This window comes from Hyperoodon ampullatus (genome assembly GCF_949752795.1).
Source record: "Hyperoodon ampullatus genome assembly, chromosome: 4".
In the NCBI taxonomy this organism is placed as follows: Eukaryota; Metazoa; Chordata; class Mammalia; order Artiodactyla; family Ziphiidae; genus Hyperoodon; species Hyperoodon ampullatus.
This window is the reverse complement of record NC_136917.1, coordinates 36,188,160-36,212,285: the sequence shown is the minus strand read 5'-3', so window position 1 is coordinate 36,212,285 and position 24,126 is coordinate 36,188,160. Positions and strand designations below refer to the sequence as shown.

The following is a 24,126-nucleotide window of genomic DNA, read 5'->3' as shown; positions in this document are numbered from 1 at the left end:
AATCTTGCCGGAATCATCTAGTTCCCTGTTTGTCCCCCCACCAGACTGAAACCCACCCTCAGAGATGCACACACACACATACACACAGATGCAGGACACTGGTGGAGTGCACAGACCCTCCGACCAGCACAGCCCATTCTCAGTGCTGAGAAACTAAGACCCTGGGAAGGAAGGCCAGCTGGGTAGAGGGTTGATTTCTTTAAGTATTTGTTCTCCTTCATGTCCATTTTTCATTGTGGTAAAATACACGGAACATAAAATTTACCATTTGAAAGTGTACAATTAGTGGCATTAACTATACTCACATTATTGTGCAGCCATCACCACTATCTAGTTCTAGAACATTTCCATCACCCTAAAAGGAAACCCTGTACCCATTTGCAATCACTCCCCGTTCCCCCTCCCCCAAGCTCCTGGTAATCACTAATCTACTCTCTGCCTCTGTATTTGTCTGTTCTGAACACTTCATATAAATGGACTCAAACTGTGACTTTTTGTGTCTGGCTTCTTTCACTCAGCATAACGTTTTCAAAATTCATCTATGTTGTAACATATATTAGTACTTCATTCCTTTTTATGGCTGAATAATATTCCATTGTAGACCTTTTAAGATCGGGGTCTCCCTGCAAAGACACGCACATGCTGCCTGCTTAAAGCAAAAGTATTTCTGTAACAACAGTACCCGGTCCACAGCAGGTGCTCCATAAAAGTTGACTAGATAAGGGGATGAATGAATGATAGCTCTAGCTGGTGCTGGCAGAAACAGCTCTGGGTGTGACACACCTGGGCTCTGACTCTGCACGTCTCTTACCAGCTGTGTGAACCAGGGGGCTTTCTGTCCTCTCTGAGCCTCAGCTTCCTCTCTATACATGGTGTAAAACAGTAACTGTAGTCAAAACCGCTTCAACGGTGAACCTGCCGAGTCAGGCAGACCAGGGTTGGAATCCCAGCTCAGTCCTTCCCCTCTGCGTGACCTTGGGAGAAACTTTGGCTCCCTGGGGTCTCAGTTTCCCCATCTGTAAGATGGAGCAGGCCCCACTGCGGGGCGTCTGGGGACACTTAACGTGGCACCTGGGGCGAAGTGAATGGGAGGAAGTCAGGAACAGTCTTCCCCGGGGTGGGGTGAGTGGTCGTAGGAATAGAGAGGGGGTTTTAGGCAGAGGGAGCACCCTCCCTCGCGCAGTTGGAGGCGTCGGGCTGACAGGAGCGCATGCGCAGAGCAGCCCCGCAGCCCCTTTATAAGCGCTGAGGCGGCGCTGGGGCGAGCGAAGCACGGGGCTCAAGGGTGGACCCGGCGCGGATTGAGCGCAGCCAGAGCGTCCTTTGTGCCGGTTGACCGCCCCGGGATGCGTCCCAGCTAGGAGCCAGGTGGGGGTCCGTTGTGGGGAGGGGGCCGCGTTGGGGGAGAGGTCCTTGAAAATAGAAACAGAGCCCGAGATTGGGGAGGGGGGGATCAGAGAGAAGCCCCCAGAATGGGGAGGGGGCTTAGAGGGGGAGAAAGCCCCGGGTTGGGGAGGGAACCCACGCTGGAAGAGGGCTTGGGAATGTTAAGGGGATTCGGATTTGGGGGCAAGGTTGTCTGGGGAATTCGGAGACGACCCCGCGATGGGGAAGGGGCCGGGCTGGGGGTGGGTCTTAGAATTGGGGAGGCACTGGGAACCAAGGCTAGGGAAGAGGCACCCCGAGTTTAGAGAGAAGAGGGGGACATCCACACGTTGTGTGGGGGACTCTGGAGCAGGGCACCCCGTGTCTGAGCTGAGACACCCCACGATTTTAAGTGGGGATTCCCAATTTGCAGATGAATGCAGGATTCCAGGCTGGACTGCAGCGGGGAGGGGGCCCCCAGACCAGCCTGAGCCCAATGGACGGGGTCTGCACTGAGAGTGAACCCCAACAGGGAAGGGGTGCCCTGCAGTCTCCCTGTCTTTTTGGCTCAAGTCTTGTCACCACATCTTGAATCAGGGAGGAGGCTCTGGGGGCTCCATCCCAAGGTGGTCCCTGTTGTTCCCTGGGACTTGGAGTTGGGGTGCTGTTCCTTCTCCCAGGGAGCACATTGTGTCTCCGAGGTGAATGCTAGTTGAGAGCCTCTTAAAGCCCCCAGTTATGGATCCCAAGGACCCGTAAAAAGCACCCAGTCTCTAGAGGGGAGCCACCCCAGTACTTCCACATCTGGCCACATCCCACAGCTAGACACAGATCCTTACCTCACCCCTTCCGTTCCATCTGGCCACATGGATGCATGTGGAAGTCCTGGCTTGGCTTGGGGGCACAGGCGCTGGGAAGGAGGGGGCTGGGACCCCAGGCCCAGCCTGGGCAGGAGCAATCCCCATCCCTCTTCCTCTTTGTTCCTCTCAGCAGCATTAATGGGAGACAGCCAGGCTGAGGAGAGGGTTGGCACTGGGCCCCAGCGGGGGATGTGGGGCAAGGGCCAGGAGGGAGGGCTGGGTAGACCATGGGACCCCAGACCTCAGCAGCCTGGTTGGCTTGTGGACATTTCCAAACAGAAGGCGTCCCCCAGGAGGTAGGGACTGTGTGTGTGTGTGTGTGTGTGTGTGTGTGTGTGTGTGTGTCTACCCCGTACTGGGAGAAGGAGTGTGCTTATGGGGGGACCCGGGGTCCTCTGTGACTCTAATGTGACCAAGGTTGTGTCTTTTGTCAGGAAACTTGTGCTGGGGGCCACTTCACCAGGTTACAAAATGATGTGTGCCCACCAGTCACCAAAGCCACAATTTATCCAGCCTGGTCTGTGCCAGGGTCTGGCAGCTATGTGAGTGAGTGTGTGTGAGGAACTGTGTCTGACAGAGTGGCCTCATCGAGGGGTTTATGTGGGGAGCCTGAGACTGTGGGTGTGTGTCTTTGTGCAGAAGACGTGCTGCCTGGCTTGTAAGTGCCCATATTGTCTCTCTTTGTTAATGTCACTGTGAATCTGTGAGTGTGTGTGTCTCCTAGGCTCTGAGCCTAGAGTGTGTGGCTGTGTATGTGTCCCCTGTGTGCAGCAAGGGTCCTCTCCATGTGATTGGCAGTGTGGACCCTGAGTGGGTGAGTATGAGATGTGGTCTGTGTACAGAGTTGGGGAGCTAATAGGAGAGACACTGACAGGGGTTCAGGTCTCCAAGGGACAACCTGGGATGATTTACTGAGCCCGGTTTCCTTTCTTCTCCAAGGAGTTCCATGCTCAAGCCCATGCACACAAATATGCTCTGAGTCCAAGGCCAGTAACACATACACACGTGTGCTCATAGCCCCTGCTGAGGGGTACTTGAACCCACACATCCAGAGACCACACTGGGTGCCCTATGCCCCACCCAGTGCATATTGCTGCTGTGGACCCTCGTACATGTTCACACACCACAGGGGGCAACCTCATGGATATCCTTGCCTGGACGCACACCCAGGCACAAACACACAAAATGCCTACTGGCAAACTCACCGTCACTCAGTGGCTTGAGACAGGAGGTGGATGTGAGGGAGGAGACACACATGCACGCGCGCACACACACACACACACACACACACACACACACACACACTCTGTCTCTCTCTGTCTCTCTCTCTCCTCTCCTGGGCCACCCCTCCCACAAAGCCCCACAGGCCCCTACTTGCATATGTATGAGGCTCATGCATTATTAATGAGGGGACAAGCCCCAGACAGCTGTGTAAATGCTCACCTCTTGTGGCCCTGGGGAAGAGGTATTTTAAGAGAAAGGGTGTGGGTGTGTGAGGTGCAACTGGAGGGGATGGAGTGTGTGTGGGAGGGCGTGGGGGGGAGTGCAACTGAACCTTTGTGTGTCACCTTGTTGGACCACCATTGCATATTTGAGTGTGTACACAAGGCTTTGTGTATAAGAAGCTGTTGTTTAAGTGAACATTTCCTGGACTTGACAAGTCTTAGCTCATTCCATTCTCACAGGACTTCACAAGTCTTAGCTCATTCCATTCTCACAATAACACTCTGAAGTATGTGCTGGTTGATCCCCATTTTACAGGTGGGAAAACTGAGGCACGGAGTGATGAAGCAGCTGTCTAGAATCATGCAACATGTAGGGAGTAGAGGCAGGGTTTGAAGCCAAGTCATGTGGATATAGTCTGAGCTCTTAACCGTACAGAGTATGTGTGTGTGTGCACGTGCATGAGAATTCTCTGAACCTGCCCCCTCCTAAAAGTCTCTTGGGGTAGGCGCAGCCCAGAGTCCTGCCCCACCCTCTAATACCCATCCAGGCCTTGGAGAGCCATCAGGGGACCCCGCCCCGCTCAGGGTTCCGAGGGGGAGAAATGAGGACAGCCCGGGATGGAGGCAGAGGTTGCTGAGGTTTACAGGTCGGTAGTTAGGGGCACCGTCCCAGAAGCTGGCCTCTGCCCTGCTGTGCAGTCCCAGGCAAACTGCTCACCCTCTCTGGACCCCGAGATGCTGCCCTAAGAAGGCAAGAAGGAGACCAAGGGGGTGGGTAGTGCCACTGCGTTGCTGCCCCAGAGTTCAGCACCACGGACAGGTCCCCGGCCTGCCTCCCTATGGTGGGGCCAGCTGTCCCCCACAGGACCCTATTCTGGACTCGATCCACACTGGCTATTCTTTTATCAGGAGGAGGGTACAAGGGCTGGGTTTGTAGGTGATGTTCTAACTTCCCATCTGCCCCCACCTTCTGAGCGCCCCCAGTGGGGGAAGGGGAAGGGGGTTCCAAAGGGGTGGGACGCACCACCACCCCAGGGTTTCTAGTCTCTGGAAGAATGTGAGGTTTGGGAGGGCACTGCTGTATCCCAGTGTTTGGAATGGGCCTTGCTTACAGGTAGTGCTCGATATTTGTCCACTTTATGCTCATGTGCCACAACCCCTAAAGGAGTCTGGACCCACAACTGGAGTTTCTCTGTGGACCTAGAAGGCATCTTTGCCAGTCAGTATGAATTCAGGGGGAGGATGGGGTGGGCGAGGGTGAGGTCCCTTCCTCCAGCTGGGACTTGGCAGCTCTTCAAAAATCCCAGAAACCAGGAATAGAATCTTGGCGACAACCAAATCCTGGAATTGAAGCTGAGAATCGTGTCAGTCAGCAAACCCAGATTACAGGCTGGCTTGGAGTCCAGTCTGCTGCCAGAACTGGGGACCCCAGGCAGACTAGGACTGGCTGCTGCTCTCTAGGAGCCCCCAGTTTGATTTCGGAGGCTGACTTGAAAAATGGGACTTTGATCTTGGCTATGTTAAAGTCAATAATAATAATAGCAGCTGAAATTTACTCCTTCATGCCAGGCAGTTCTAAGCATTTTATATCTATTGACTATATTGACTCATCTATCCCTTCCAACTACCTCATGTTATCCCCATCTGACCTGCAAAGAAACTGAGGCACAGAGAAGCTAAGCTACTTGCTCAAGGTCACCCAGCAAGGAACAGGCAAAAGACAGCCCCAGGTTTGATTCCCTCCAGCACCCATGCTCTGATCATAGGACTTCACTGCTCGGATCCTGAAGTCAGTTAGTCCTGGGTTCGGATTCTGGCTCAGCCCTGGCTTGCTGACTGTGTGACCTTGAGTGAAACACTGGCGTCTCTGAGCCCCAGTTTCCAGATCTGTAGAGTGGGAGGAATTGGTCCTTTCATGCCGACTGTCTAGGAGGGTTGTACTCACCCCTTCCTTCCTCTCCATCTTGTTTCAGGTCCAGGATGGGGGCCATGTCTGTCTGGGTCTCAGGCCTCCTGATTCTCCAGATGCCGCTCTTTGTGGCTGGGGAACAGGGTGAGTTGGCTTGTGGGGTGGGAGAGGTTGGGGTCTGGAGAATTGACAAGATGGGGCAGCTTTTTAACTTGAGAGCCTTCTCCTGCTGGTTCTCTGGCTTGGTCTGGAGAATAAAATGAGAATAGATGAAAAAAGTCTTTGAACAGTCAAAAGCGAACAAGACACCTGAGAGGTTATTTTTAGTCATTGCCAGTGGAGGCTGGAGTTTCCCGCCTCTCACTGTTTTGCTGAGATGAGCTGAAGAGAGAGAGAAAAAAAGAGGGAGAGAGAATAGTATGAAGATTGATTAGTGATGCCTGCCATGGGTGGGACAATAGAAATAAAGGTCTGTGTGCCTCTCCCTGGCATCTCCCCAGTAGCGGTCAAAAGCCCAGACTTTAGAAATGCCTCCTGATTTGCTCTGTGGCCTTACGCAATTATAATGATGTATCTGAGCCTCAATTTCCTCAACTCCCCCAAAAGAGGATGAGACATGGCTACCTCTGCAGATGGTTATGAAAATCAAATGAGCTGATTGCTATTTATAAAGTGCCTGTTATATAGAAGGTACTCCACAAACACTGTTTCTCTTCCAATGGCTGCCTATCGCTTAACTTTTGGGGAAACCATGGCTCAGAGCAGAATAGTGACTTTCCCATGGACACATAGTGAGTCAGTGACAGTGAGAGTTAAATCCCTGGCCTCCAGGGTCTGGACTTTGAGAGGAGGCAGAACTATGAAGGGATTCGACCCCATTACCCCTCTTCTGCTCACAGACTGGGTTGCAGATCACAGATCTGTGTATGGCATTGTGATGTTGTGTAGACAACCTAACCTCTCTGGCCTCAGTCAGAGGGTCCTTGCCTCTCAGTCAGGCCCTCTCTCCACCTTCTCCACCCCAGGCACACAGGACGCCACTGCTGCTGCCACTGCCGAGAAGGGGCTCCACATGCAGAAGGTGGGGTCTGGGTCGGTGCGGGCTGCGCTGGCAGAGCTGGTGGCCCTGCCCTGTCTCTTCACCCTGTGGCCACGGCCAGGTGCAGCCCGAGAAGCCCCTCGGATCAAGTGGACCAAGGTGCGGACTGCATCAGGCCAACGGCAGGACTTGCCCATCCTAGTGGCCAAGGACAACGTGGTTCGAGTGGCCAAGGGCTGGCAGGGACGCGTGTCACTACCTGCCTACCCCCGGCACCGGGTCAACGCCACGCTGCTACTGGGGCCACTGAGGGCCAGCGACTCTGGGCTCTACCGCTGCCAGGTGGTGAGGGGCATCGAGGATGAGCAGGACCTGGTGCCCCTGGAAGTGACGGGTCAGTTGGGGGAAGGGGAGGGGCCAAGGCTGGGATGGGGAAGCCCATCCACTGAATGTCACCTTAGAAATTACTCCCTGGGGAATTCCCTGATGGTCCAGTGGTTAGGACTCTGCACTTTTACTGCCGAGGGCCCAGGTTCGATCCCTGGTCAAGGAGCTAAGATCCCACAAGCAAAAAAAAAAAAAAAAGAAAAGAAAAAGAAATCACTCCCTGAACAGTGATTTGCTTTCAGTTCTTCTGATAAAGTCAGGAAGAAAGTCTCCATGGATACACCTCTCTCTTTAACATCTCTCTCTTTCTCTTTTAGCTAAGAGAGAGCAGCCTCTGGCTGTCTCTTATGGACCACAGCATTTCATAGGATTTCATAACCTTGTTTTAAGTCCATTTCATGGTTACCTACTTTCACATAAGGCAAAGGATATTGGCTTTCTATTTAAAATAGGAATACAAATTTCCTTTTAAAATAAATACACGTTTTTAAAAAGTGAAGTTCTTTTTAAAAAGTGGATTGAAAATATAAAGTAAATAAGTCATCAATGTAACCAATTCCTATATTAAATTGTTTCTGTTGAAATAGTGTAGTTTCTGTTTTCTTAACCAATCAAGATGAACAAGGCAAAAAAAATTGTTTTTTAATTATTAAAGCAAAGTCCTAGGACAGGGCATGGCACACAGAAGATGATCAATTGATATTTGACGAATGAATCAATGAATGGATTTGTGGGGTTTTTTGGCTGTGTTTTGGGTCTTCATTGCTGCATGTGGGCTCTCTCTAGTTGCAGCAAGTGGGGGCTACTCTTAGTTGCGGTGTGCGGGCTTCTCATTGCGGTGGCCTCTCTTGTGGCAGAGCATGGGCTCCAGTAGTTGTGCCCGTGGGCTCAGTAGTTGTGGCGCACGGGCTTAGTTGCTCCAAGGCATGTGGGATCTTCCTGCACCAGGGCTTGAACCCGTGTCCCCTGCATTGGCAGGCGTATTCTTAACCACTGCACCACCAGGGAAGCCCAACGAATGGATTGTTGTGTGGAGAATATCCTGTGGACTCCTACTGGGAAGTCAATTTCCCTTAACCTGTGTTGGCCATGAGCAAAGTCCCTGCACCCTCTGTTCTGGAGCACAGTCTTTCCCCAGCCAACAGTGTCTCACTGCATATTTTATGGGGTCAACCCAATCATCCCCTTTCCAAGGCCTTGTTCTCAAAACTGATAAACCTCAAAGAAAATTGATAAGTGGTGAAAGAAGAGAATTCCACCTCGGTTTGGTTAGTTCGTTCATTCAGCCAAACATTTATTGAGCAGCTACCACATGCCAGCCTGGTGCTGGAGACATAGCCATGAGTGAGACACAGATGCTGCCTTCTGGGAGCTCTCAGCTTGATAAAATGGAGCAAAATGTTTAATACCTTTGTTTTGCTCAGCCATTTCTCTCATCCCTAAATCAGAATTTGAGTCACAGTGAGCTTATTGATGCTTCATGTCCTGGCTTACATGTCACCTCCTCCAGGAAGCCTCCGGTGACTCCATTTCTAAGCTGGGCAAGAACATTTGGGGGCTTCCCTGGTGGTGCAGTGGTTAAGAATCTGCCTGCCAATGCAGGGGACACGGTTTTGAGCCCTGGTCTGGGAAGATCCCACATGCCGCAGAGCAACTAAGCCTGTGTGCTACAACTACTGAGCCTGTGCTCTAGACCCCACGTGCCACAACTACTGAAGCCTGCGCACCTAGAGCCCATGCTCCACAACAACAGAAGCCACCGCAATGAGAAGCCCGCACACCGCAACGAAGAGTAGCCCCCGCTCGCCACGACTAGAGGAAGCCCGCGCGCAGCAACGAAGACCCAATGCAGCCAAAAATAAATAAATAAATAAATAAATATTTTTAAAAACCCACATTTGATCACCCATTGCTGCCTTTGCTTCCCCTATGTATGCATGTACTTAATTCCTAAAAGGCAGAATCTCTCACTCTTCTCCATGCCTCCTGTCACCTCCAGAGCCTAACCCTAGGCATGAAGAGTGCTATCTTTGGAGTCAGATCTTTCTGGATATAACTTCTGGCTCTCCCTCATACAGGTTATGTGGCCTTAGACCTGTCCCTCAACCTTTCTGAGCCTTAGTTTGCTCCTCTGGAAATGGGGATAATCATAGGGTTGTTGTAAGATTTCAATGAGATAATGCTTATAAATGCTTCTTACATAGAAAATATTTAACAAATTCTAGCCCTTTATGGCCATTGCTATCATTTCCTCGTCTGTAAAATGGGGGCATATCAGTCTCACTCCCCATCATCACCCTAGCACTATGCCTGTTGCTGAGTGAACAGACATGGTACAGGGCAGTGTAGGGCAGCAGGTATGTTATTATCAGACTTGGGGGGGGAGCATTCTGCAAGAGCGAGGTCTGTTCTTGAAGATTACAGCATAAATCATCCTGGATGTTTCCCCATAGGTGTTGTGTTTCACTACCGAGCAGCCCAGGATCGCTACTCGCTGACCTTCGCTGAGGCGCAGGAGGCCTGCCGTCTCAACTCGGCCACCATTGCAGCCCCGCGGCACCTGCAGGCTGCCTTCGAGGATGGCTTTGACAACTGTGACGCCGGGTGGCTCTCTGACCGCACTGTTCGGTGAGGGGGTACACAGGGTAGGGAGATGGAGAGCTAGCCCCTGGAGAAAGATGGTCCTTGGGGGCCGCAGGAGCACACATCTGAGAGGGACCCCCACCTTGTCTTGTCAGGTATCCTATCACCCAGTCCCGTCCTGGTTGCTATGGTGACCGTAGCAGCCTTCCAGGGGTGAGGAACTATGGGAGGCGAGACCCACGGGAACTCTACGATGTGTATTGCTTTGCCCGTGAGCTGGGGGGTAAGTCTGGGGCTGGCAGAACACCCCCTTCCCTGAGCCCCATTACCCTCCCTAACCCCCATCCTTCCCTAAGTCCTTCCTAGCTCTCCTAAGTTTCATCCCTCTCTAAACCTGCAGCCAAGATCTGAGCCCACCGGTTCCCTGAACCTTCCTCCACTCCTTGAGCCCCTCTCCTTCTCTGTGCCCCTTCCCTCTCTCTGAGCCTCTTCCCTCTCTCTGAGCCTCTTCCCTCTCTGAGGCCTTGTCCCCTTCTCTGAGTCTCTCCCCCTTCCTGCCCCCCCCCTCCCTTTTCCTACTTCCCTCCTCACTGAGCCCGCCTCACCAAGGCCCTCCCTCTCTCTGAAGCTCAACTCGTTAAGGGGCCTGAGTTACCTCACTTGAAAAAGAAAGTGAAGCCCCCTCTTAGCACTGCATGAGAGGTAACGACAGTGATGTTCTGGCGATGGGGGCACGCAGCTGCGGCTGCCACAACCCACATCCAGCCAGATCAGGGCTATTTGTGGTGGGACCCCCTTCCCGGGCTCTGTGGGAAGGTTCTTGGGGCCCCACTGACCTTCTCCCGCGCCTTCCCGCAGGCGAGGTCTTCTACGTAGGCCTGGCCCGCCGCCTGACACTGGCCGGCGCGCGTGCCCAGTGCCGCCGCCAGGGCGCCGTGCTGGCCTCGGTAGGACAGCTGCACCTGGCCTGGCATGAGGGCCTGGACCAGTGCGACCCGGGCTGGCTGGCCGACGGCAGCGTGCGCTACCCGATCCAGACGCCGCGCCGACGCTGCGGGGGCCCAGTCCCGGGCGTGCGCACCGTCTATAGCTTCGCCAACCGCACCCGCTTCCCGGCGCCGGGAGAGCGCTACGACGCCTACTGCTTCCGAGGTGCGCGTGAGGCCACGCCCCTTGAGTGTGTGTCCCCGGGTGGCCACGCCCCAAGGGCATGCACCTTGATAACCGGCCGCGCCCCCGGGAGCTTTGCTTTCTAGTAGAGGTGGAGGCTAGGCAGGGGAGAGACACAAGAAAACTTGCTCCGCGGTGAGCCACGCCCCGAGGGAAAGGTCATACCCCTGAGACAAGCTTACCGTAGGAGCCCCGCCTTAGAGGAGGAAGAGCCCCAGAGAAGACCAAGCTCTGGGGGGAAGTCCTGTTTAGTGGGTGGGCTATGTCTTCTGAGATGTCTGAGAGACACGCCCCTGGATGGAGCAGTTCTCACCTGGAGACTTGCCTATGAGCACCCGCTGGGGAGGAAGTGATGCCTCAACTAGCCATAACCCCTGAGCAAGGCCACACCCCCAGGGATGGGACCAGGGATGGGGCCACACCCTCAGAAGCTGAAAACCTCAAGTCCAAGGAGCTGAGTCTTATGTGTAAGCGGTGGGGGGGTGGGGTGGGGGGAATCTCTTCGTTGGAAGGCCGTGCCCATTAGGTGCTTTCCCTTCCGTGGGAGGAGCCATGGCCTAGGTCTGACCTGCCCCCGTGAGAGCTGGCCACTGCCTGAGCTTCACCCACCAGCCAAGCTGTCTCTTTACCCTTTACTGTGACCAGTTGACTCTGACCTTGACAGTGGACCCCAGCCTGAACAGTGAGGATGATAACTTTGCGCCTCGGTTTCTCAGTCAGGGGGGATCTCAGAAACAACCCAGAGAGACAGAGGGGCGCAGAGAGACAAAGATACATAGAAGGTCTCTGCTGTAGCATGCTGGAATGTGGGTAGACTTCAGGCAGAACTTCCCAGCCAGCCCCTGGGCCTAACACAACCTCTTCTGCTTTTTCCCATAGCTCATCACCCTACATCACAACATGGAAACCCAGAGACCCTGTCGTCTGGGGATGAGGGGGAGATTCTGTCAGCAGAAGGGCCCCCCACCCAAGAACTGGAGTCCAGCCTGGAGGAGGAGGAGGTAGTCACCCCAGACTTCCAGGAGCCTCTGGTGTCCAGTGGGGAAGAAGAGCCTCTGATCTTGGCAGAGAAGCAGGAGTCTCGAGAGACCCCCAGTCCTGCCACTGGGGGCCTCACACTAGCCTCAAGGCCTGCTCTGGAGGCTGAGGAGGTGTGGCTGAGCACGGTGTCCCCCGCCCCCAGCAACGTGGAGGCAGGCACTGTGGTGGGCATGCACACAGAGGCAACCCCAGCCAGCCCCATGCCCAGGAGGAGGGGGCGCTTTAAAGGGTTGAACGGGCGCCACTTCCAGCAACAGGAATCCCAGCGAGGGCTGAAGGGGGTGCTCCAGGCCAGCGTCCAGCCCCCCACCCCAGAGGTTGCTGGGAATTACGTGGAGCCTCCCCTGGCCACAGGAGCCACTGATGCCTTGGGGAGTGGCCGGAGCCAAAGCCCCTGGGCTGTGCTGACCAATGAGGTGGATGTGCCTGGAGCTGGTGAGTGGGGTCCAAGGGGGAGATGGGACCTGCCTGGGGATGTAAGGGGGACAGGGGAGGAGGCTCTGAATCACACTTGGGTCCCCTGGCCTCACCAAGCCTCAGAAGACCCCTCTTCCTCAGGCCTGGAGCCAAGGAGACAATCAGCAGAAGAAGCTGCTGAGAGATAATTATAATTACTGTTGATATTGTTTCAGGTTCCCCTGGTGGCAGGAGCCCCCCAGAGCCCTGGCTGTGGCCCCCAACCATGGTCCCACCCATCACCCTTGGCCTGGAACTAGAGGAAGCCAAGGGCCCCAGTGTGAGGCCAGCCACCCCCGACCTGCCCTGGTCCTCCTCGGAGGCCACTACCTTGGCTCCCAACCCCTTGAAGGGCCCCAGCACTGCCCGCTGGGAGGCTTCTCCCACAGTCATTTCTCCAGACCTCCCTGTCATGGCCATGATTCGTGCCCCCAAACTGTGGCTCCTGTCACACCCTACGCCCCTCCCCACCGATGCCAGTGAGGTAAAGGGGTATAGTGAAGCCATGGCCGCTGCCCCACCCTCCCCTGCCTCAGAGATCGAGGCCAGCCCCCAGGATCCCATCCATCCAGAAGTGTATTCCCTGCCCTCCTCCTCGGGCCTGATGGGACAAGGTGGAGAGGCCACATCCCTGACACTCAGCAGCCATGGAGAAGGAAGTCCTACAGCTCCTTTGCAGGCAGCCACAGACACACAAGCTGGAGCTGGTCCTAACTCCTTCAGAGCAGACTTCGGAAAAATTGGGGGGACCAGCCCTACTGGGCTCAGCAAAGCTGAGCACCCCAGATCCAACCCACAGGCTTTTGTGGGTGGCAATGTGGTGGCAGCCGTCACTCCCACTGAGACTGCCACTGAGCCCATGGGAACCAGAGGCATCTTGGGGTCTGAGGCTGGGGTCTTCAACACAGCAGAGACCCCCACTTCCAGCTTGCAGGCCAACATGGACGAGGCACAGGGCATGTGGCCGTCACTGCACAGTGAAGGGCTAGACCCCCATTCCCCATCTGCACCCTTGGGGGTCCCTGGGGTCTCCTTGATGCCCAAGGTCACCCTGCGTTTGGAGCCTTCGGCTGCTACAGATGGAGGAGCCACAGTGGGTCCCATGAATTCCATGGCCACACTGGACACCAGTGGTGCTGGTGGGAATTGGGAACGTGGATCCCACGTGGTTGAGGGAGCTGAAAGCCCCACCTTGAGCCCTCAAATGGCTGTGGATACAAGTGTGGTGATGTCCCTCATGTCCCTGGACCTGGAGGACAAGGTTGGGGTCCTGGCCATGTCCACAATGGCCTCCTCAAGCTCCCAAACCCATCCAGAGCCGGAGGGCCAGATGGTGACCCAGGGCACCCTGAGAGGCTTGGAGCCTCCACATGAGGGCGGCCCCTCAGGGGAGCCTGCTCTTCCTCCTTGGACACCGACAGCAGCCAGCAAGGACAAGCCCATTTCAGTTTCCTCGGGGGAGCCTATAGTGCCGTGGGACTCCCCCAGCACCCTGCTGCCTGCCTCCCTGGGCCCAGAGGAGTTTGAGCTGGAGGTCCTGGCGGGGAGCCCAGGTGTGGAGAGCTTCTGGGCGGAGGCAGCAAGTGGAGAAGAGCCAGCCCTGCCAGGAACCCCTGCAAATGGGAGTGCAGAGGAGGGTGAGTTGGAAGCTCGTGGTCTCATCCAGGTCACTGTGTTTGTGCTCAGGAACCAGGGGCTGGGGTAGGCCAGAGCTGGGAGGAAGGATTGTTCTTGGGTGCCTGGGAAGGTTTCTAGCAGGGGATGATATTGAATGTGGGAGTTCATTAGGCAGAGTTGAATTACAGAAAGTGTATTCCTGGCAGAGGCACTAGCCTGGGCAAAGGCCAGGAGGTGAAGTTACGTTTGATGTGTTTTATGCACAGCGAGTAATGAGGCAATGATGAGGTGTTGGGCGGAGTTTGGTTTTGGGGATGAGTACAGTCAGCAAATCATGTTCATGACCACTCTCAGCTGACAGTGTTGTGTGATGCTGGGGTCCTGCCTTCAGCGATGCCTCAGTCTGGGGAAGACAGAGCTGGTTACAGGCAACCCCCCTGGGGTGGGGCCTGAGGGAGGAGGCATGGCAGGGAGGCCTTCCTGGACAAGTGTTGAATTGCAGCTGGAATTCAGTGGTGCAAAACGTGGGGGACCTCAAGCCACAGGTAAAGTGGGTGCTGGGAAGGGGTGGGAGTGGTGGGCATTACCCCCATTTTGTAGACAGCAAACTGAGGCTCAGGGAGGTATGTCACTACCAGCTAGTCAGTGGTCAAACCTCAACTGGTACCCAAATCCACATGTGCCTTGGTTGCTGTATGCCCAGCGGAGTCCAGAGAAAGCCATCACCCTGTTCTCCTGGGGCCAGGTCTGCCCATAACTCAGCCTGCAAATTGCAGGCCTTTATTTTTTAGGTCCTGCCATATTGAGCTATTCTTTCGGTCAAGTGAGCGTAAGAAAAAAAAAAAACGAAGAAGAAGCAGCTAATTAAAAGTCACACTTTTTCTGAGTTGCAAAACACTCTTATTAACACGATTGGTTTTACAATCAATCAATAACACTTGCTCCTTTTTTTTTTTTTTTTTTTTTTTTGCGGTACGCGGGCCTCTCACTGTTGTGGCCTCTCCCGTTGTGGAGCACAGGCTCCGGACGCGCAAGCTCAGCGGCCATGGCTCACGGGCCCAGCCGCTCCGTGGCACGTGGGATCTTCCCGGACCGGGGCACAAACCCACATCCCCTGCATCGGCAGGCGGACTCTCGACCACTGCGCCACCAGGGAAGCCCCACTTGCTCCTTTTTTTGAAGGCAAAGTGTCGTGGTGATGGAAACAGCGGATGAAGGGTTTCATCACCCACCCTGTCATCTCTGGGTTGTGTCTGGGGCTGCATCTTCTTTTCTTAGATGCCCAGAAGGCAGGTGGACCCTGGGCAGGGGCACTTGCATCAATAAAGGCTTATGCTTATTGGTGACTGCCTTTGTGCTTGGGTTGGTCTGAGCACTTTAGTGGAATCATCTTGGTTAATCTTTTTAATGTCCTGAGGAACAAGTTCTAGTACGATCCTAACTTTACAGATGGGGATACTGAGGCACAGGGAAGTCAAGTGACTTGTGCAGAGTCATGCAGCTGAGGAGTGTCAAGGATAATGTTTGAATCCAGGCTGTCTGACAACAGTCTCTGTCTCAATCACTGGGCTCTAAGATGCTTATTTCATTGACATAAAACAAAACAAAATGCCCTGAGGTCTTGGGGAGGGGGTAAGCTTGCCCAAGGCCAAAGGAACTAGAGAAGGAGTGGTCAGGTGGGAGGGAAACCACAAAGAAGTGTGCTAAGGAAAGTGTGTTGAAAGGAGCCCCCAGGGCCACGGCTGGATCTGTCTTGGACTTTGTTGGTTTTTCGGCTCCAGACTCAAGCCATGAGCAGCCGGGGCGGAGGGAGGCAGCCAGTGCTGGGGGAGACCTGGGCGCCTACTCACCTACTGCTTGCAGCAGAAATGCTAATGAAGCCAAAAATAAATGCAGCACCAGCAAGCGACTGAGTCACCGCCAGTCTGTGGGCAGGTGTCAGCAGCTCGGGGCACCTGGTGGGGCTTACACGTCCTGGCGCCTGGCAGCCCCACACATGTGCCCGCACGTGCCAGGGTGGCACCAGGCACAGAAATAGCCACAGGCCTCTCTGGCCATCCGTGGTGGTACACGCCACTGCCCCAGGGACCGGCTTCAGTCACTGCGGGCAGGCCAGCAGCTACCTTTATGCAGTTAGCAAGCAACTATTGAGTGCTTGCTGTATTCCAGGCACCATGTTGAGACCGAGTCCCTTGTCCTCTGGAAGCTGACGTTCTAGAACAATGCTCTAGAACTTTCCCAGTGATGGAAAAGTTCTCGAGCTACGCAGTCTAATACAATAGCAACGAGCCATTGGTGGCTACTGAGCACTTGAAATGTGGCTAGTGTGACTGAGGAACTGCGTTTTAACTTTTATTCCATTTTAATTAATTTAAACTTAAATAGCTGTGCGTGGCTGCATGTGGAACATCACAGCTCTGGGGGGAGGCATGGATAAGAAATGATGGTCCTAACAAATTATATTGGAGGTTAGAAAGTAATAAATATAAAAGAGAAAAGTAAAGCAAGGGATGAGGGATGCCCGTGGGTGGGTTTTGGTTTTGGAAGGGGGGTTAGGATGAATTTGAGCAAGCCTGAAGGAGGTGAGAGAGGAGCCATGCAGAGATCTGGGGGAAAAGCAGTTCAGGCAGATGGAATAGCTTGTACAAAGGCCCTGAGGCTGGACCGTGTTTGGTGTGTAGGAGGAACAGTAGGGTCAGTGTGGCTGGAGCGGAGTAAGTGAAGGAGGGAGAGGAGGATCAGGCAGGGAGATATTGGGGAAGATTGCACCGGGCCCTGTGGGCTGAGGTAAGGATTTTGGCTTTTCCTATGAGGGCAATGGGGAGCCATGGAGGAGTCTAGTCAGAGGAGGGACATGACCTGACTCAGGTTTACATGGGCTCCCTCTGGCAGCTGTGGGGAGAGCAACCTGTTAAGGGTGAAGGCAGAGTCCAGAAGATCAGGGAGGAGGTAACTGCTTGTCATCGTCTCAGTTTCTTGTGGGCCTCCAGACCAGGACAAAACAGAAACAAATTCTAGGTTTTAGGGCCTGGAGAGAGGGCCTTAAACTGGGCTTCCAGAGCCCCGTAGGCCAGTCTTGGCTCTTGTACTGTCCTGCTGAGTGGCTTTGAGCTAGGCCCTGCTCTTCTCTGGGTCTCATTTCTGGTATCTTGCAGTGGAAGGGTTGACACTGTCCTGACAAGGGATAGGGGTCACCTGGGGTACATGGGGGTTCTTTCTCTGCCCCTCCAAGACTCCAGGGTGGTCCAGAGACCACCCACCAAGGCCTCTGAGCCCCTGAGATGGAGAGGGCTGACCCTCCTGCCTCCAGGGAAACCCAGCTGAGGAATGAGAGAGGTGGACAGGGCCTCACATTCAACTCCCCCTAGATGCCCTGTCCGTGTTAAGCAATGTTGAGACCCCTCAAGAGGCCCCAGGCTGATATACAGAGAGCCAGGCATGGCATTATGGTCAGGACCGGCAGAGCAGGATGAGCTGCTTTTATTTTCATTTTGTAAATGAGGCAACTGAAATTCACAGAAGTAATTTGCCCAGGGTTCCCTAGTGAGTGGCAGAGGCAGGAATTGAACCAGCCTCTCTGACTGCACAGCCTATGGTTATTACTGCTATAATCCACCACTTCTCCACACTGTAACCACTGAGGTTGCATCAGAAGAGGTTGAGCCACAAGGATGAAGGAAGTGATGGTTCCCACTTGTCCCAGTGCCATTCATACCCCATCTAGAACCTATGTCCACTTCTTTGCTCCAAAGTATGAGAAGCACAATGATCAGTGGGTATTTCTAGAAAAATGGGGATAAGTCAAGGAGGACACTTAAACCATGTTCTATGAGAAGACTTCCTAAGAGAAGCTGCAGGAATCCCATTCTAGTTCAGTCCAGGGAAGGACTTTGCCATAGCCAGGGCATCCCACAGGTGCTTTGGCCAGTTCCTGGAAAGAGTAAGCTCATCACAGGGGCATGTGAGAGGAAGTTGGCCATCAGTTATTGGGAAGTTATAGAGGCGACTCCACAGAGAGGGGTGGAACGAGAGGGCCTTTAGGGGTCTGAGGTCTAGATTCCCTGGGAGGCAGACTTGGTGGTCTGACTCCTTCCCGTACTCTTGTCCATCCTGCAGTTCCCTCGGATCCCTGTGAGAACAACCCTTGCCTGCATGGGGGCACCTGTAAAGCCAATGGCACCATGTATGGCTGTAGCTGTGACCAGGGCTTTGCTGGAGAGAACTGTGAGATCGGTGAGTACCCCAGACTCAGGATCTGATCACAGACTTGTCTGACTCAGAGCCCTAGGGTCTATCCCAGCAGCCATCCCCATGAGGATCAGGGATCACAAAATGCTGGCTTCAGATGCTCCCTTCCCCTCCCTCACTCCTTGGCTCCAGTAAATCAGCCTCAGCAACAACCGTCTGAGGTTTCATCCTCAGGGCTGAGGCTCTGGTGTGCTGCCTCCCATTACTACCAGGCAGCGGTGGGGAAGGGGAAGACAAAAGGATGGTAAGGCTCAGACTCCCACCAGCAAAGGGCCCCAGGGGGTCGCCTACTCTCTCCTGGGTGGGCAGGGGTATAGGCACCACCACCAGAACTGTTGGAAGCTAGCCCCAAAGCCCAACACAAGACATATGACAAATTATGAAATTATAACAATAATTATAAATGATATAATTTCTTGAGCTCTTCCATTTACTCTACTCACAACCACCGCTGTGGAGGTGCTATTATTATCACCACTTTGCAAAAAAAAAAAGAAACTGAGTCTTAGAGAGGGCAAGTGACTTGCCTGGCATCATACATGACTCAGGCACTATCTACACAGGGATTGGGAGAAGAGGTGCTCAACTGATTGCTCCCTGTACCTACAAACAACTTCGTGATTCTGTGCAATTCTTGTAAATGCTCCACATTCTGAAGACCCTTCAGCTTCAACATTCTATGGGTCTGTTTGCCAGACACACCTTCACTGTTCTGGAGTCAGGGGGAACGTCCTGCACACTCTGGCTTTCAGCCAGCCCAGTGTCATCTCCTCTCATTGATGCTAATTCACATCAGTTGTGTGAGGTTCCACCCCCTTGACCTCCAGAGTCATTGGGCCATCAGTGCAGACCACCGCTGTTGTACTCGGGTCTGGGATAGATGGTAGGGTTATGACTGCATCTTCTGCCTGGTTCTCCATGGGGACTGGGAGCCACGGGGAGGCTGGCCTCTGACTTAGCCCCACCTTCCCCTCCAGATATAGATGACTGCATCTCCAGCCCCTGTGAGAATGGAGGCACCTGCATTGACGAGGTCAACGCCTTCGTCTGCCTTTGCCTCCCCAGCTACGGGGGCAGCCTCTGTGAGAAAGGTGAGTCTCTGCCAAGACCCCAGAAACAGCACCAGGAGCAGGGTTGGGTGCTGGACCACAAGCTTCCCACACATGGAGCTCCAGGTCTCTGCCTCTGGTTCCATGGCTGTGAATCAGACAGGCAGGAGGCGAATAATTTTCTTGAGATAAAATTCACATAACATAAAATTAACCTTTTTAGAGTGTACAATTCAGTGGCATTCAGTACATTCACAATGTTGTGCAACCACCACTTCTAGCTAGTTCCAAGACATTTTCATCAGCCCCAAAGGAAATCCTGTCCCCATTAGCCATCACTCCCCATTCCTCCCCTCCAGCCCCTGGCAACCACTAATCTACTTTCTGTTTCTATGGATTTGCCTATTTTATATGTTTCATATAAATGTAGTCATACGCTGTGTATCTTTTTGTATCTGGCTTCTTTCACTCAGCATGATGTTTTTCAGGGTTCATCCACATTGTAGCACGTGTCAGTGTCATTCCTTTTTATGGCTGAATCGTATTCCATTGGATGGGCCACATTTTGTTTATCCATTCATCACTTGATGGACCTTTGGGTTGTTTCCCCCTTGTGGCTAATGTGAATAGTGCTACTATGAATGTTCATGTACACGTTTTTGTTTCAATACCTGTTTTCCATTCTTTTTGTTTTTTCCCCATTCTTTTTGGTGTACCCAGGAGTAGAATGGCTGGGTCATATGGTAATTCCATGTTTAACTTTTTGAGGAGCTGCCAGACTGTTTTCTACAGGGGCTACACCATTTTACATTCCCACCAGCAATGCAAGAGGGTTCCAATTTCTCCATATCCTTGCCAATGCTTATTATTTTCCTTTAAAAAAAAATTATAGCCATCCTAGTGGGTATGAGGTGGTATCCCATTGTGATTCTGATTTGTTTTTCCTAATGATTCACGTTGTTGAGCATCTTTTCATGTGCTTGTTGGCCATTTGTATATCTTTTTGGGAGAAATGTCTATTTGAGTTTTTTCCCAGGAGGGAAATTTTAGGCCTTCCTGAGACCATTTCCTGAGGTCCCAGGATGTGGCCAGATCAGAGAATGAGACATTAGAGTTGGGATAAGAGGGGATGGGTGTAATGATCTTCCAGTTGAATCTCTTCCTGCAACAGAGAAAAGAAGTGAATATGGGAAGAGGGAGGTGAAAAGGTGGGGGGACAGAGTGGGGTCTGGGGGATGGGCCCAGAGAGAGGGTTGATTTAGCCCCACAGTGACCTTGGATTGGGCCCTCTCTCTGGTGGGTTGGTGTGCTCATGGCTGGCAAGGCAGGCCTCGGCTTGAGGCCAGCCCCCTTCATGCTCCCTTTCCACCTCCCAGACACAGAGGGCTGTGACCATGGCTGGCACAAGTTTCAGGGCCACTGCTACCGCTACTTCGCCCATCGGCGGGCATGGGAGGATGCCGAGAGGGACTGCCGCCGTCGAGCCGGCCACCTGACCAGCATCCACTCACCCGAAGAACACGGCTTCATTAACAGTAGGGACTCTGGGGTGGGCAGGGGTGGCCTTTACAGTCCCTTTGTCATGGGATCCCCCCAGGGTCCTGAAGACACTACCTTTCTGAAGCTATGTTCATTAATGCAAGCCCTGACCACTTATTAATTCAAGTGTCTATTTATTCACTTGTCAGTTCATTCATTCACTTCATTCATTCTCCGACTATTTACTGAGCACCTGCTATGTGCCAGGCACTGTTCCAGGCACAGAGACACACATTGTCCTGTCCTTAGGGAGTGACGTTCTTGAAGAGGATATAGTCAAACAAGTAAATATCTAATTAAATAAGTCTATCCTAAAATTTAGCTGTTTCTCAGGGCACTGATGACAGTTAAAACAGGGCCAGGGGACAGAGGGTGACAGAGAAGCATCCGTGGTGCAGGGGATGAAATGAAGGAGGAGCAGAGATTTAGAGAAACAGGGGTGTCCCATAAACTAAATCCAGCATTTATTGATTTACTCATTATTCCTTCTGCCCTTTTTCGTCCATTTATTTATTCACATTTTCCCCATCCCATCCCCTGTTAATTCTTTAATTTGTTCATTCCCTGGTTCACTGGCTTTTTTCCTCTATGTAATCAAACACACATGCATCCAGCTGCTTCCTCCCTCCTCAGTGACTGACTGGCTCATTTAGATTCACCTGCCTGCCCTGTCCAGCCTTGCTCGCTGGCTCTCTTAGCCCCTACTCTCTCATTTCTGCAAAGATCTGAGTTGTCTTTATTGTTTCCTCTGGCCTTTTGTTTAAGCCACAAATTGTGACAAGGCCAGGAGCCAAATTCCAGCCCTTTCCATGCCCCAACCCCACTCCCCAAGTATGAGGGCAGCCAGAGCCTCAGCCTGCTAGGGAATGGGGGGATGTGGCCTCCAGCCCATGCCCCCCAGGCTGGCAGAGGGGCTGGGGTCCTCCCCTTCAGCTCAAACCCAAAACTGGGGGAGGGGCTCTGGGTACCCCCCACCTCCATTCTCATCTTCATCCACTTCCCCTTCCAGCCCACCTTCAGGCTGGGGAGGGGGCTGAGTCTCCCCTCCCACACCCCCCACCTGACCTCCAGCCAGCAACCTAGGCTGGGGGAGGTGCAAGTACCCAGCCCTCACGACACCCCACACCCCACAGGTTTTGGGCGTGAAAACACTTGGATCGGCCTAAACGACAGGATCGTGGAGAGGGATTTCCAGTGGACGGACAACACGGGGCTGGTGAGTGGTGGCAGCCTGGGGACCTGGGTCCCTGCAGTCAGACTGTTGACTTGGGCCCTGCCTAGAATGGAGAGTTCTGGGTAAGCTGCAATGAACTGGCCCTCTGGCTTCACTTTAGTAAATTTTATATTATGTCTTTTTCACCACAATTAGAAAAGAAATCCACCTCCTCTCCTCTGCCATGAGAACTGGCCCCGGCCCACTCTCTGACTACACTCGAACTGGATCAAGTAGCCCCAGCCCTCCTGGCCTCTGTTCTGTTCCTCAGACAGGACAAGCTCAGTCCTGCCTCAGGGCCTTTGCATTAGCTATTCCCTCTGCTTAGAACTCTGTTCCCTGCCTGCGTTGTTCTTATCCTTGAGTCTTCCTTCAGCTCTCCTGTTGCCTCCTCAGGGAAGCTCTCCTGGACTTCCAGTCTGAGGTCACCTTTTGTTCAACTATTTATCTAACAATGAGTGACCCATGTGGAAAACAGACTGTCAGGGAGTGAGCTGGGGCAGGAGGACCAGGGAGGAGGGCACCACAGCCTCGCAGGTAGAGGAGGGTTGACTTGGACTGTAGTGGCAGCCACCCTCAGGGCAGGCAGAACAGTGCTCATTGTAGAGATGGAAACACTGAGTCCCTAAGAGTTTGAGTGGTCTGGCCAGGGGAATCGCACAGTGCCAGTGCCAGAGCCTGGGACAGGCTGCCTGTCCCCTGAGCACCCCCTGCTCCCCATTCTTACAGCAATATGAGAACTGGAGGGAGAACCAGCCCGACAATTTCTTCGCGGGTGGGGAGGACTGTGTGGTGATGGTGTCACATGAGAGTGGGCACTGGAATGATGTTCCCTGCAACTACAACCTCCCCTATGTCTGTAAGAAGGGCACAGGTATGCTGCTACTGTCCCTCCCACCCCTTCTCCCCTGACCTTCCCTCCTACCTATCACTGGTTGGTTGTTTTATTTAAGTTTGTAAATGTAGGAGTCAGTCCAGCCCAGTTTTCACTCTTCAGCACTATGTGAGGGTACCCATTTCCCCCCCACCCTTGCCAACTCTGTGTTATCAAACTTTTTGTTCTTTGTTCATCTAAGTCCTGAAAAACAGTATCTCATTGTTATCATAGTTTGCACGTCTTCGGGGATGAGAATAACCAGCTCTTCATATGTTGATAAGCTGTTTATATGTATTTGATTTCCTGTGACCTACCAGTTCATTTCCTTTGCCTAATTTTCTATCGGTTCATTGGTCTTATTGATTTCTAAGCGCTCTTTACATATTAAGGAAACATATATATGTATATGTGTATTCTCAAGTCCACCTTTCTTATACTTTTCTTCATTCTTGCTTCTGTTTCTTTGCCAATTTTCATATCCTTTTTTCCATTCATTTGCTCAGATTATTCTTGCCTCCCATCTCCTTCATTCCCATCATGCACAAGAATTAGGGGGTGGGATGTGTCCAGGAGGTTCCTGCCCCTCAGCAGCTCCTGGTTTGGGTGGAGGAGACATTCACTTCTAGCCCTTTGAGGTCACAGCTGGGCAAAAGGTGGGATCTGTTGAGGGTTCATCTCAACAAGAGATGAAACCAGTTCAGCCCCAGTCCCATCCACTTCTTTAACTGGAGGTTCCTCTGTCCCCAGTGCTGTGTGGTCCCCCTCCAGCAGTGGAGAATGCCTTGCCCATCGGTGCCCGCAAGGCCAAGTATAACGTCCACGCCACTGTACGCTACCAGTGCGATGAAGGATTTGCCCAGCACCATGTGGCCATCATCCGATGCCGGAGCAATGGCAAATGGGACCGGCCCCAAATCGTCTGCACCAAACGTAAGTGGCTTCCCCCAGACACCCCAACAAAAGTTTCCAGCTACTTGTAGTCTCCAATTAAGCATCTCATGGCTACACACATTGAGCTGGTTGAATGTTTGCCTGATAATATGGCCTTGCAGATAAGTGAGAACTTACTAGCTTGCCTGGTATTCCCTCCATTTCCCCCTCCCCCGAGGAAGCCTGTCCCATCAGGCCACCCACCTCTCATCAGCTTTTGCCACGTCCCTGTCATCCCTCGCTTCCCTGCAGCCAGACGATCCCATCGGATGCGGCGACACCATCACCACCACCAACACCACCACCAGCATCACCACCACAAATCGCGCAAGGAGCGCAGAAAACACAAGAAGCACCCAGCAGAGGACTGGGAGAAGGAAGAAGGGAATTTCTGCTGA

The 24,126-nt window shown here is 53.1% G+C and overlaps 1 protein-coding gene across 1 annotated transcript; it reads left to right on the top strand.

Annotated features, from left to right (window-relative positions):
- Nucleotides 1-5,650: 5,650 nt before the first annotated feature.
- NCAN (neurocan) lies at nucleotides 5,651-24,126 on the top strand (the record flags this gene model as incomplete). The annotated part of the gene is made up of 14 exons (XM_079701646.1): nucleotides 5,651-5,723; nucleotides 6,605-7,012; nucleotides 9,459-9,633; nucleotides 9,744-9,871; nucleotides 10,447-10,740; nucleotides 11,638-12,234; nucleotides 12,432-13,892; nucleotides 17,989-18,105; nucleotides 19,098-19,211; nucleotides 20,546-20,704; nucleotides 21,842-21,924; nucleotides 22,651-22,795; nucleotides 23,546-23,728; nucleotides 23,981-24,126. The coding sequence occupies 14 exons, from the start codon at nucleotides 5,651-5,653 to the stop codon at nucleotides 24,124-24,126; spliced, it is 4,083 nt and encodes a 1,360-aa protein (XP_079557772.1).